The 12,656-nt window shown below is 44.4% G+C and overlaps 1 protein-coding gene across 4 annotated transcripts in view; it reads left to right on the top strand.

The window, feature by feature from the left end:
* Window positions 1–7,468, top strand: part of KLHL3 (kelch like family member 3) — a 100,974-nt gene extending 93,506 nt beyond the window's left edge. For 3 of the 4 annotated variants that reach the window (XM_035560797.2, XM_035560795.2, XM_035560799.2), the window contains 4 exons: window positions 685–813; window positions 2,351–2,491; window positions 2,696–2,839; window positions 3,025–7,121. In XM_035560797.2, coding sequence (XP_035416690.1) covers window positions 685–813; window positions 2,351–2,491; window positions 2,696–2,839; window positions 3,025–3,053 — 443 coding nt within the window. In that variant the 3' untranslated portion in view covers window positions 3,054–7,121. Of the gene's footprint in view, window positions 1–684; window positions 814–2,350; window positions 2,492–2,695; window positions 2,840–3,024 lie in introns of all 4 variants that reach the window. The other variant, XM_035560798.2, reaches the window with a different exon arrangement.
* Window positions 7,469–12,656: the final 5,188 nt, after the last annotated feature.

Below are 12,656 nucleotides of genomic sequence, written 5' to 3'. Positions count from 1 at the left end.
TCAGCCTTGTTTCGTGTATGGTGTAGTCCCATGACATCTGATTATGCTTTTATATTCTCATGAGGTAGCTGTTGTCCAGGTTTCACTGAGTTGAGTTGCAGGGGGGATAAACATACCGTGCTGTGAAGGTCTCCTGGGATTTCTTCTGTCTTAAGATCACTTGGCACGAGTAAACAGGCTGGCCTCAGCTGTACTAGCAGCATTGGTTTGTTTTGATTTGGCCCAGAATCTTCAAAATTGGGTCTAGGTTTCCATGGAGGTATTATATTAAGAAGCTATTGTGTATTTATTGCTCATGTGATATTGTAATTAATGTACAGTATCGACCTTTGACAGCTCACCTTGCTATGTGGCACCTGAACAGGAGGAAACGCTTGATCAGCAGAACGTGCTTTGATATTACCTCTTCTCCAGGGCCAACAAGTCATTTGGAAAACCCTCTGGGCTTTTGGCTTCTAATTAAGCTGCTGTTGTGATGTTTCCTTGACTTAGTTGACAGTTTTTACAGCTTTAAAACCAGGCCCGCCTGTCTGTGAGTCTACTTCAGATCCTTTCAATAGGGTTTTCCCCAGACATGCCAGCAGGTTTGGGCAGGTCTCCCAGGGCCTCAGCAAGGATCTGTCCTCACTCGAGGCTGTCAGTCGTAGCCGTAAAGCTAATAATGCCCATGTCTTTCTTTTCCAGGTAAGCTCTATGCCGTGGGCGGTTACGATGGAGCATCCCGTCAGTGCCTTAGTACCGTAGAGCAGTACAACCCTGCCACGAACGAATGGACCTACGTAGCTGACATGAGCACTCGGCGCAGTGGTGCAGGTACTGGCTCCAAGATGTGTTCTTAAAAGTGGATAATCACTGGGCTCTCCTCTGTTCATGGAAAGGAAGGAAAAGTATGCTTCAGTATTGCTGGGTTGGCAAGCGCAACCTGTTATCCACCCCCTCCTGATGAGGAGAAGAGCCATAATTGCTTGGAAGCTCTCAGCAGCTCTTCTGACTTCATTAAAATCTGCCAAATTGAAATTAATTTCTAGATTAATGAAATAATGTTCAGTGTTTCTAAGTAGCTTTTCTAACAGATGCATCTCACTTGTAAGCAGAGAGTCGTCTTTCCAAATTGCCAGCTGCAGGCTTAGCCAGGGACTGGAAAGTCAAGCTGCTCTGCCTTCTCTTTGCTGTCATTTGGGGGTTGTCAGGTGGGTTTTCCTTCTGGATCTTCCCTGATTCTCCTGGTGCAGCACATCTGCACTGGCTGACCTGCAGACCAAGTCAAGGCAACAGAATTAAACTCAAATGGCCCCTGCTAAAACTTTTTTTTGTATCCTTGCTGGCTGGAAAAAAGGATTGGATTGTAGTCTTGATGCCTGTACTGAGGTAGACTTCAGTGAGTTTTCTTTGCTCAAAGCACTCTGCTCTGAGCACTGCTTTGTGAGCACAGCTACGAGTGGCAAGGTTAGTGTTACGAATGCTCTTCCTTGCCTGCCAAGTAGCCTTACAGTTTGCTTTTCCCAAACTGAAAGGTGAGCACATCAAGGCCTGGTTGTGACCCAAGTGCACAGCACTTGCCCCTCCAGCAGGCACCGGGGAGGGGCTGATAATGACACCAAAAGCAATGATTTGAGCTGTCGTACAGCTCGGAGAAGGAAATCCGTGCTCGGAGCTCCCGGCATTGCCGTCCTCATGCTGACATCTAGCGGAGGAGAGGACGAGCGTCCCCAAATCCCGGCGGTGGCCCCAGTGCAGGCAGTGCTGGAGGGAATGGCAGTCCTCTCCCGGCAGGGATGGCCACTCTGCCTGTGCCCGTCTCACTACACAGGGAGGCTTTTCAGGTGGAGAAGCCTTAGAGTGTTTACTTGATTAGATTAGCTTATGGACTTCTTGAAGTATTAAATTGTTGTGAAAAGCTGAATATAGTCAAATGCCAAGTGGCACGAAGGCAACCGGAAGAGCAGAAATAGAGCTGCTGGAAATGGCCATCAGATTAAAAGCAAGTTTGCCCCATGGCAGAAAATGTCAGGCAGGTGGGGATGAAGATGGCAGCTCTCTGGAAGGCAAAGGGAAGAGAGAGCAAGTCAGTCTAAAGAAATGAAATAAATGTGGAAGAATGTTGTAAGACTGAGATCTGAGAAGGGGCTCAGCCCTGGAAGACAGGGCATCTTCCAGGATTACTGCACAACCCTGCCGTACCTGCAGCTTGGCAGCTGAGTGGAGAGTTGTTTATGTGCTGGGTGATATTGAGACACATGTAGTGTTTTGGAAATGCCTTGGAGAGGCTCAGGGAATACCCAGTAGCAGATCCAGGGACTTGCAACCGCTTCCTCTATATGTTTGGCTAACGCTGGGCTCTGTTTGGCAGGTGTTGGTGTTCTCAGCGGGCTGCTATATGCCACCGGGGGGCACGACGGTCCCCTAGTCAGGAAGAGCGTAGAAGTCTATGATCCAGGAACAAACACCTGGAAGCAAGTAGCAGACATGAATATGTGTAGAAGAAATGCAGGTAACCACAATAAACCTTTCTGCGGTGCTTAGTTGGAGTTGTCTATGGTTTTTAATGTGACTGTTGTGCTATAAGTAATCAATATTGCAAAAAAGTAATAAAAATGGAAGATGAGGTATCTGCTAGGGAATGAATCAAAACATGGCAGGCAATGTCGTGGGGGAGCAGTTAGCCCACGTCTAACTGTCTGCACTCTGCTTTGAGGTGTGTGTGCAGTGAATGGTCTCCTCTACGTGGTGGGAGGAGATGATGGTTCCTGCAACTTGGCCTCTGTGGAGTACTACAACCCCATCACGGACAAGTGGACGCTACTGCCAACCAGCATGAGCACGGGGAGGAGTTACGCAGGTAAATAGTCTGCAGGAGACATGACTGTGGGGCCATTCATAAGCTTGAGGTCTGTGCCTTCTGAAGCTTAAATATTAAATTTGTGTGTGCTTTATGTGGCCTAGGTTTTGCAGCATGTTCTTAGCCACATTGCAACCCAGGAGTTGCTCCTATGATAACTGTGTGTCTGCCCGTTCTTAAAACAGGTGTGGCTGTGATTCACAAACCATTGTGACACACAATGAAGCCAACGCGAGGAGCAGAAGTGAAGTGGATCCAGCTAGGTGGTGTTGGGAAGATGACTGAGCTCTGACTTGACCCATCTCATTGCTGTTACAGTCTTCGCATGACAAGTGATACATTACAAACATCATCTGCTCTGCAGTGGAGTGCTTAGCAAAGTGAAAATCCCTCTGGGGACGTGTTCCATGCTAGACACGAGGTGTTGCTTGTTATATGTGGTGCAATCAACTGTTTTTCTCAAGGGCTTGTGTCATGAGAGAAAGACTGTGCTTTGAACTGCAGGCACTGAATTTCTTGTGTGAAACAAAATTGCTACGTTTGGGCATGTGAGTAAAAAATGAACACTTCTGGATTTCTTCACTACTGATGCTCCGTTCACATTATTGGTTGAACTATTTGCTCACTGTGCCTGGAGGGTGGACTTTACTACTGACAGTGGAAACTTCTGAGTACCAACTGAGAAAAGCAGTCAGCAGAAACGGACTGGAACAGGGTGCTCTGGCTTGAGTGTGACGCTGTCTCAGTCATATGTTTGTGTATGCCACTGGACTACTGTATGTATCCCTGAAATACTTGTCGTATGGTGGAAATAAATACCATGTGATTTTTCTACTTGCCATGAATGATGTTTCCTGTACATGCTGGGACCTCCTGGGCTCTGCCTTCTCTGGGGCTGACGTCTCAGCAACTCCACCACACAAAACATCTCAACCCCAGAAAGTGTGCTGCTCTGACATGGTTTATTGCTCCTGTGAAACAAATACTGCTTGAATAGAAACTATTCCTTACCCCCGTGTTTTCCTAGTGTCGCCAGCTGTGCTGAAAGCCCCAGTTCTAACTCTGTCCAGCATTTCAATGCCATTTCATAATAGAGCATTTATGTGTCAAAAGAAATATCTTGCGGTGCCATTAATGTAGACACCACATGCTCTGCCTCCCAAGTACTGATTAATGAGCAAGGTAAAGTACCTGCAATGTCTTAATGCTTCCAGAGTATGGAGATTTCACTAATCGCTGTCATTGTAACTGGTATTTTAATCTTGCTTGTACTGAAGGTGTTCTGTTAGTACATAGATTTTATAAGATTACTCAAAACAGAAAAATCTAGATCCAGCTATGTTGTAGTTGTCTTGTTTACATCCTGAATTCTTAGCCTTCTGTCTGAGAGGATATTTGGCTTTCAAGTACCTTTGTTTGACTCCTTGTGAGCTCTGACATGCTTCTGCATACAGCAGTGGACTCCCAGAATATTCCCCAGCTAAAGGGAACTGATGAAGAAAACTGTTTTCCCTTTTTTTTTCCTTTTTTTTCCTGCTTTCCCAGCTCACTTAACTTTGATTTATATTGCCTTTTGTGAGGGCTTATCTCACTCTTTCTCCCTGTAGACCAGCTGAGGCTTTCTGTCATGGGCATCTGGCCTGCAGAACCGTATCCGCCTGTGTTACTGTCAAGCTCCAGCACTTACCACTTTTCTTCTCCTGGTTTATTTCTCCGTGGATCTCCTGTCAAAAACACTCGAGGCAACCTTCTGCACTAGAAAAGAAAAATACTTAAAAATTGATTTCAGAGGGATCTAAGGCTAAATCATCTTGTGCAGCTTTAGTAGGGCTGTACATTAGTTCTGTAAATAAGAACGCTTTTAGTGTTTGAGTTGACATGGTCCTTGTAACATGGGTGCCTGCTCACTTTGGGGTAAGCGGCACTTGCTTTTGTTGCTTCATGTCCCACAGAGGGGGGCTGATCAGGAGGAGTGTTAGCTAGTACCTGTTCCTCTTTGGATGCTCTTATTTTTGCAAACAAAAGCAAACTGTCCAAAGGAATGGCAGTATTATTCTTGGGATCTACCCTTCCTCTGTATGTCAGGTCAGAGGTCTTGAAAATAATAATGAAAAATTAATCTTTCCTGTAATACCTTTTAAGCCTCTTGCATTGGGTTCTATGATCTGCAGTGAAATGTGCCAAAATGGTAGTATAACGTGCTGCTCTCTTACGGTGGTTGGTCTTACTGTAAAAGCTATTGAGGTTGGTAGGAATGTAACCAAGACGAGCTGGTCAGATCGGAGTCCTGAGGTGCATCTTTACAGTGATGTAAGCGAGATGATGCCATGCTTGGGACTGACTGAAATTTGCTACCCCAAAAGCTGGTTGGCAGGTGTTTCCCTTTCCTGCAGCTTGTGGGAATGAGATAAAATGGGATAGGCAGAGCGTTTTGGTCTGAGTTAGCATCTCTCATTTGACTGGGATAAGTATACCCTGATACACATTTCTTTATAAACCTTTCTTGCTTATAAGGGAAACAGTTTTCGGTGTCTTTCTGCTATTGTAAAATGGCATTTAGTCACGCTGGTGGCCAAGACCTGTGGCTTGCTGGACAGGGCTAGGACTCAGCACTGGTCATCTATCGCTGATGGTGATCCTGGCCGTGGCCATTCCTTCTCTACAGCAGACACGTTGCTTTCTTTTCCTTCTCAAATGTTGCAGTGTTATGCAAGTCAAGTGACCTCGTTTTCCAGCTATGCAATACGAACAATTGTAACACATGACGAACCAGCTGTATCCCCTCCCCGTGAGATGCTTTTTGAATTTGTCTGTCTTTGGTGTGTTGTTCCTTGTTTGTATCATTCGTTCTGAGCACCTGAGCCAGGTCCTTTAAAGACTGCCTTTTTCTAGGACTGAAAACGTAGCATTAGTGCTAACAAATTTTACTGTAAATATTTTTATAAGAATTTTAAATAATTTTTGGATTGCTTTTTATGGTCATCAATGACGTTTATGTTAAATTCTGGATCTAATTCTTACACTCCTGTGCGGTTTTTGCTGGCCATGACGTAGGTGTGAATTTGTATGTTTTCTGCACAAGCAATTAAATGTTGTAAGCAGGGTCTGGGACTGCTCTTACGTTGATTCTGACGTAGTAGAAGGACAGCATCGGGCTCAACATTATGAAATAAATTAAAATCCGTTACCTCAGTCACCACTATGCTCTTAGATTATTAGCTTGTTTCAAACCAATTTCGATAATTTATTTTTCTGCTGCTGTGTGTTTGCTTTCTGGGCAGCTTGGTGGCCAAGCTGTCTCTCGGTGGTTTCGTTTCTCATCTCTGTGTGAGCACGGTGTTGCTTGAGGATGGAGGATGTGATGCACAACACAACGACACAGGTTGCCAAAAATACTGGAATTATTGCAGGTTTTGTAAAAGCTTTAAAACTGAATTCAGGCTGCTTCCTCCCAACGGTCCTTTTTGAGTTTGAAGGCTTTCCTCAGCACTGGTCTGGTGTTGGCTCTTTTTGGGGTCACCACGTGCTGCCCCCCTGCGGGATTGTGGCCTTGGGTTTCCACAAGGGGGCTTTGCTCTTCTGGCGAAAGCATCTCCAGGGATGTGCACCCACAGAACCCGACAGCACCACTTGTGGGTACGCGCTTGTGAAGAGGCTCACACGCGGCTGGTTTGCAAAACAGTCAAGCATATGTAAAGCAGGATATATTTGCCTCAAGCAATCTGTTGTTTAAACAAGTTTGAATCAAGTCCATCTTTTCCATTTGTGCCTAATAGATAAATTGGGGGTGATTAAAACCAATTTCCAGTTCATTCAGTTTTTCCAAATACTTTTTTTGTACAGATGTGTACAGCACTGTAATTACCATAAATATACTTGGCGGCATTTGCATGACAACACCACGAAAGCTTAATACTGTTCTCTTGTTTGCAATGTTTGGAGACAAAAATCCTTAATATCTAGTGATGTGTGATGCCTAATTCATCAAGCTAACATGATGGTTCCGCAGATAAATGCAGCTTGTTTTTAGCCTGTGGGATTCGTTGCTAATAAAATGTTGTACCGGAGCAGTTGCCCCCTTGGCTTGGCATTGTGCTCATAAATAACATCCACGTACCCATAATCAGTTGCTCAAAGCTACAGCGTTTGGGAGGATGTTAGACATCGTAGTCTGGAAATGAATGAATTCATTTTTTTTGCCCTCTGCCTTTATCTTTATTTCTGGGTTTATAAATTTTCCTCTACAGTGACAATAAATAAATATGGAGAGTTTTAACTTGTACATTTTATGTATTAAAAAAAAAAAAAAAAACACAAAACAAACTTTAAGAATAATAGAAGATTGTATAATTTATCTGGGTGTGAAATTCTTTGGTTTTGTAAAGCAGACTTTGTTGGTTCAACGGCTGACAGTATAACAAGTCAGTTGATGGTTGAAGCTCATTTTTTTTTAATAAAAGATTTGTTTGTGTGAAGGATGAAGGGCGTTGCAAAGCAATTCTCTTTGACAGCTGCCTTGTCCGGTGTGACCAACAATGCAGGGACTGGTCTTCACTGACGTATTTGCATTATAACAAAATCACGTTGTAGTTCCCCGTACTTTAATTTGAATAAAAAACAGCCTAATGCAACTCCTCTGGGTCTGTTTTGATTTTGTCAGCTTCTGACAGCGAGGGACATTCTCATCACTCTACGGGGCTTTTTTTCCTCTTTAATTCCATACAGTTCCAAACCCTGGGTTTAGTTTGTCCTTGTGTGTGGGATGTGGTTACTCTCCTGCACTCCAAATGCTGGAGGCACAAGAGATGGGGCTGTGCGGCATGGGGCGACTCACCAGAGTTGGGCTTTCCAGGCCACCACTGAAATTCCTCAAAATAGCTGAGCTTCTGGGATGAGCGCTTGCAAAAAGGGTGAGAGAAAACGTGAGAACCTCCACATTTACCCCCATAGACCAGTTATTTCCTAACACATTTCCCACGCCACTGGAAAGACCAACACATTTAACAGGTAGCACAACTCAAGTTTGACTTACGCTATGTGTCACTGAGCTCGCTGGTTTTCCAGCAATGCTCCTCGTGCCTCCTCTGTTAGTAGCGATGTATGACACTGGATTTACCACGTGGGATCCTGAAAGTTAATTACCTGATGAACGTGGGTAACATCATATTGTGGGTTGCTCTGTGCAGCTGGGGGACTTTGCAAATACTCCTGATTTTATTTCAAAATGACTTGTTCCCCACACAGCCAGCCCCTTTTTATCCACGGGTGGATGGGTGCTGTGTGATGGCAAAGAATAATTGCAATTAAAAAAAAAAAAAAAACAACCTTCATCTATTGGAGGCTTCTGGAAAAAAAAAAAAGTATTTAGGAAAAACAGGACTGCTACAGAAATGTTGCCATGAGCTACTCGGGGCTCCCAGAGCATCCCACGGTTGCTCCGTGATTAACGCTCTCGCTTTGGGTAACATTATGCTGCTCTATAAACAAGCACAAAAATCACTTAACTACTTAGTGACGTGAAATATTCTAAGAAATTTGCCGAAGTGATTAATGCTAATGTTCTTGTTCAGCAAATTGAATGAGGTTTAATTGGCACAGCTGCTGGAGCTCAATGCATTTGATTTGGCCCCAATTTACAAACTGTATTATCATGAGCCTGCCACTTTTCCTTCTTTCATTGCAAACCTCGGCAGCCCCTGCTCAGCATATTGCTCACTAAATTACAAGTCTTAAAAGCGAGACCCTGGTTGCACTCAGCCAAGCTTGTAAAGGGGTCCTTTAAAGGACGTGTAATGCCTGTCCCAAAGGCTCTGTTCTTCTCTCGAGCATGAGATCTGAATGTTAGTTTTGATTGTCCTTCCCTTACTTCATATTATCATTTTTCTGCGATGTTTTATTCACCCAGTGCCGAGTTTGTCTCACTGGGTGAAGGTTGAAGTGTAATTTAAATCATGTACTTGAAGTCAGAGTTGTGTTGGGACAGAACCGTACCCTATTTGATATTTCTTGAGGATTTTTAGACACAAACCCTTTCTGCTGGTTAGTCCCAGCTGCCAGGAAACTGTGCAGAAAACATCAGAAAAATTACTCTTGTTCGGAAGACAATTTTTATTGCATTACAACCCAGTCCATAACCTTTTCTCCCTGGGAATAGGCAGCTCCTTCCACTCCGCATTTTGCTCCACACAGCTTGGCTGTTCTGAGCCTACCTGAGGAAATCACCGGGCTCTGGTTTTCTGCTGGAGGAATAGGGAACGCCATGTGGATTGGTGGCACGTACAGAAAGTTTTGTTTTACTTTGTTTTACTCACAGCCAAATCCCTTCCTCATGGCCCATTCTGCCTCCTTGAAACCTTCCTACCCGGAATATTTTGTCTCCTGTTTGTAACATGAAACATCCCACAGATGTGGTGCCGGGCTTCTGTGCCTGCAAAGTCACCTTGTGCGCGAGGGCAGCCTGGCGAGCCTCCCCGCCAGCTGGAGCCAGGGGCACCGCAGCCAAATTCGAGTTCAGGCCTTAATGAAGGGGAAACATTGCAAGCAGCCCCTCCTTGGGATGGAAGAGCAGCCTTGCCAAGTTCCTCTGTTTTTTTTTTTAGTTTTGTTAGAAATTTCTCTAATGGAAACAACAGTACTTACGGAGCTACACTCTTCCAGACAGCTCTGATTTAATTCAGAATTGGGTAATATTTCTTACCTGTGTAAGGAAAGCTTAATGAACAATCAATTCAGATAATATGAATTTAGTTGCAAATGTACTAATTCATATGAAACACACACTACATGTGCTTTAACGTGTTGCTGTAGCTGGTGCATGCCTGGGCACATGCCATGTGCTGGAGCACCGAAGCTGTGACCCAGTGCCCAGAAATCCCCGAGGCAACTGCACAGACCTGCAGTGATAATAGACCTCAGTGAGCTGGTGGAAAAAAATGTTGTTGATAAGATGCAGCTAATTTGTGGATTAATGGAAAACAGCCTGGGACACTTAATTTGTGGTAACCTCGCAAGGTGAACGTGATAAAATTATTCCAGGAGTGTTAGATTCTGTCTAAATTGACTTTCCAGGTTCAGACTAGGTTTGAGGGTTTAAATGGCTGAGGACTTGTACACTAAATGAGGTTGTAGGATTTTAGGACCTCTCTCTACCCCAAGCCTGGAGTCAGGAAATTCCTTAGAGGTTTTGATTCCGAGTCCTTCTTGTCCCTGCATACCACAGGCTGAGTACCCGCTGCCAGAACGCCTGTCAGGAAGCAGGCTCCCACAGGTTAGCGGTCAGTGGCTCCCCCACTTTTTCTCCTTTGTGGTTCTTAAAGTCCTCCTTTGGGCCAGGCTTTGCAAAGAACGAGGGCTGCAGGCCCTGTCCTGCAGCCTACAGCCATGGTTGTGCACCGTGGTCCAGATGGATCAACCCAGTGGACAGAGCAAAAGCAAAAGGAGATTTAAAATGCCTGTGGCTTGCAAGAACCCAGAATGTGAACGGGCTTGGGGACTGCATGTGCTGAAGAAGGGTATGTCTCAAAAATCAGCCTACTGACTAGCTATGGATGTTGTTCTTAATAGCTATACTTGGAATGTGAAACTTATTTATTTATTTATTGATTATTTGAAAGGAGAAGAGATATTGAATATTTGGCTTATCTAACAAGAAATTAATTTTTTATATATATATATATTCTTATTTAGGACCAACTTTTATTAATATAGAGACCAGCACAAACTTCTAGTGCAAACAATCACATCGTCACTGTGAAATGCATCATTCGTCATTAAGGAGCATTGGTAATTTAGCTGCTGAAATGGCTAAAGCTGTAATTAATCCTGGTGGCTATCAGGAATAAGCAGCAAGTGCATTTGCTTTGTTAGGGAGCTACCTTAAAAAAAAGAAAAGAAAAAAGAAGCAAACCAGGTGGAAGTGAGTTACTTAAAACCAGAACACCTGCTCGTGACTTGTCTTAATTGTGATCAATTGTTTCCAGCTGTAGGTGTTGACAGCTTCACTCACAAACATTTTTTTTTTCCACTCTGTCTGCCCTTCACAGGGGAAGTTTGATTATTTGTCTGGATATCTTTTTGCTTTTCCTTTGTAAGAAATGCCTCATGTTCTTTGGTGGTCCCAACAAACTTTTCCCCAGCTTCCTTGGAAGCCGCTCACCTGGGGAGAGTGGTTTTGGTGGTGGAGGAGCTGGCTCCAGGGCACATCATACCCTGCAGCCAGAGGAGAGGATGTGTTGGGCGAGCACGAAGCTTCGGGAGAAAAGGTACGTCCAAGAGGCTGAAACTTTCAGCACAGGGTTATGTGTGTCAGGCGGCTGGCTTGTTGCTTGGGTGGGGATGGATGCGAACCCCTCGCTGCTTAGCAAGCGGATGCAGCGCCAGGCGTTTTGCAAATGGTGGTGGCGGTGTTTGCACAAGGTGGTGGTGAAGTCTTGTGGTTTCTCCAGTGCGTGGTCCTGGGTGTTATATCAGGCGATGCTGCTCCTCTGGTTCGTTGCCAGAGTGCTTTTTGTTATCGCTACAGCAGTGGCTGGGGAGGCAAGTGTCAGTGTAAAAGGGGATGGAGAAAAAGGAGGAGGTCGGAAAGCACAGCCAAGAACAAAGGTCCTGTCCTCACGCGAGGACACACAGGCAGCATTGAGCGATAATGTGATACCCAGCAGAAAAGAGAGAGATGGAAATGTTAATTGTGGTAATAACTGCATCTCCGCAGCCTGTTCCAGCATCCTAGAATGGGTTTTGCAAAGGGTTTGGTGGTGAAAGGGAGTCAAGGTGGTCCGTTGCTAGAAAGGTTGTGACAGAAGGCACGCTTTTTTTTTTTTTTAAAGTCAATTCTTTATTTCCGTTTCATGTTGCACTGTGTGTGAGGTATTTGTGTTTTGCACCATGCTGGGGTGGTTTTGGTCTCCATCGCAGTGGTTTTAACACTGCAAATGCATTCTAAACAATAATTTCCCTTATGCAGCAATAACCTACGAATAATTAATGAAAACCATCTCTGCTTTCTGTTTAAGAATGATTGATTAGTATGTTTGACAGTTATTAACGTGGCAAACAAATATTTTGGAGAAAGAGGAATAAGAAGTCCTAAAAGTGTAAAATACAAACTAGCGCCAGCTTCCTCCTGCTGCAAGAAGCAGAAACGGTGATCCCTTCTGCCACAGCTGGTGTTTGTCTAGAGATAATTTGGATTTTGCCAGGTATGTGGCTGGAGATATTAGACACAATCAGGCAGCTTCCCCATGAGTTTGTGTACGTGCTTTTTTTTTTTTTTGTAATGCTTATGAAATTTTTTTTCCTTATCTAGTTAATTCTGCAGTTCCTCATGTGCGCAGCAATTTGAGTCAACACCGAGTAAACGTATGTTTTCCATCAGGCTGTCAGGGTGCAATCATTTCCAGCCTGCAGGAGCAATCACTTCGGCAGAACCGCTTTGAATTAGTGGCAGGAGGAAAGCTCGTCAGTGCCTGCCTGGGTCCCAGCGTGAGGATGTGCCATGCAGGGCGCTGGGCTCTGGGGGTCAGCACAGCCAAATGAATGAGCGCGGGCCTGGCAAGCGAGAGACATTTGCAGTGCTGAATCTTCCTGAAAATTGTGTTCCTCGGTGTTTGGAAACATATGGTTATGATTTTCTTCTTGTGCAGTGCGGCTGAACTATATTTTGCATACAGATTGGGATCAAATGTACTGTGATAGAAATCTTTCCTAGTCTTCCAGCTTCTGTGTATCTGAGCCCCTCATTTGATGACACACGATAAAAACACCTTGCAGACAAGAAGCAGGAATTTTTAAGCCACATATTATGTTATTTGTTTTGTGG

This window comes from Cygnus atratus, chromosome 14 (genome assembly GCF_013377495.2).
Source record: "Cygnus atratus isolate AKBS03 ecotype Queensland, Australia chromosome 14, CAtr_DNAZoo_HiC_assembly, whole genome shotgun sequence".
Lineage (NCBI taxonomy): Eukaryota > Metazoa > Chordata > Aves > Anseriformes > Anatidae > Cygnus > Cygnus atratus.
Note: the sequence above shows the minus strand (reverse complement) of the source record. Positions and strands in the feature narration are given on the sequence as shown.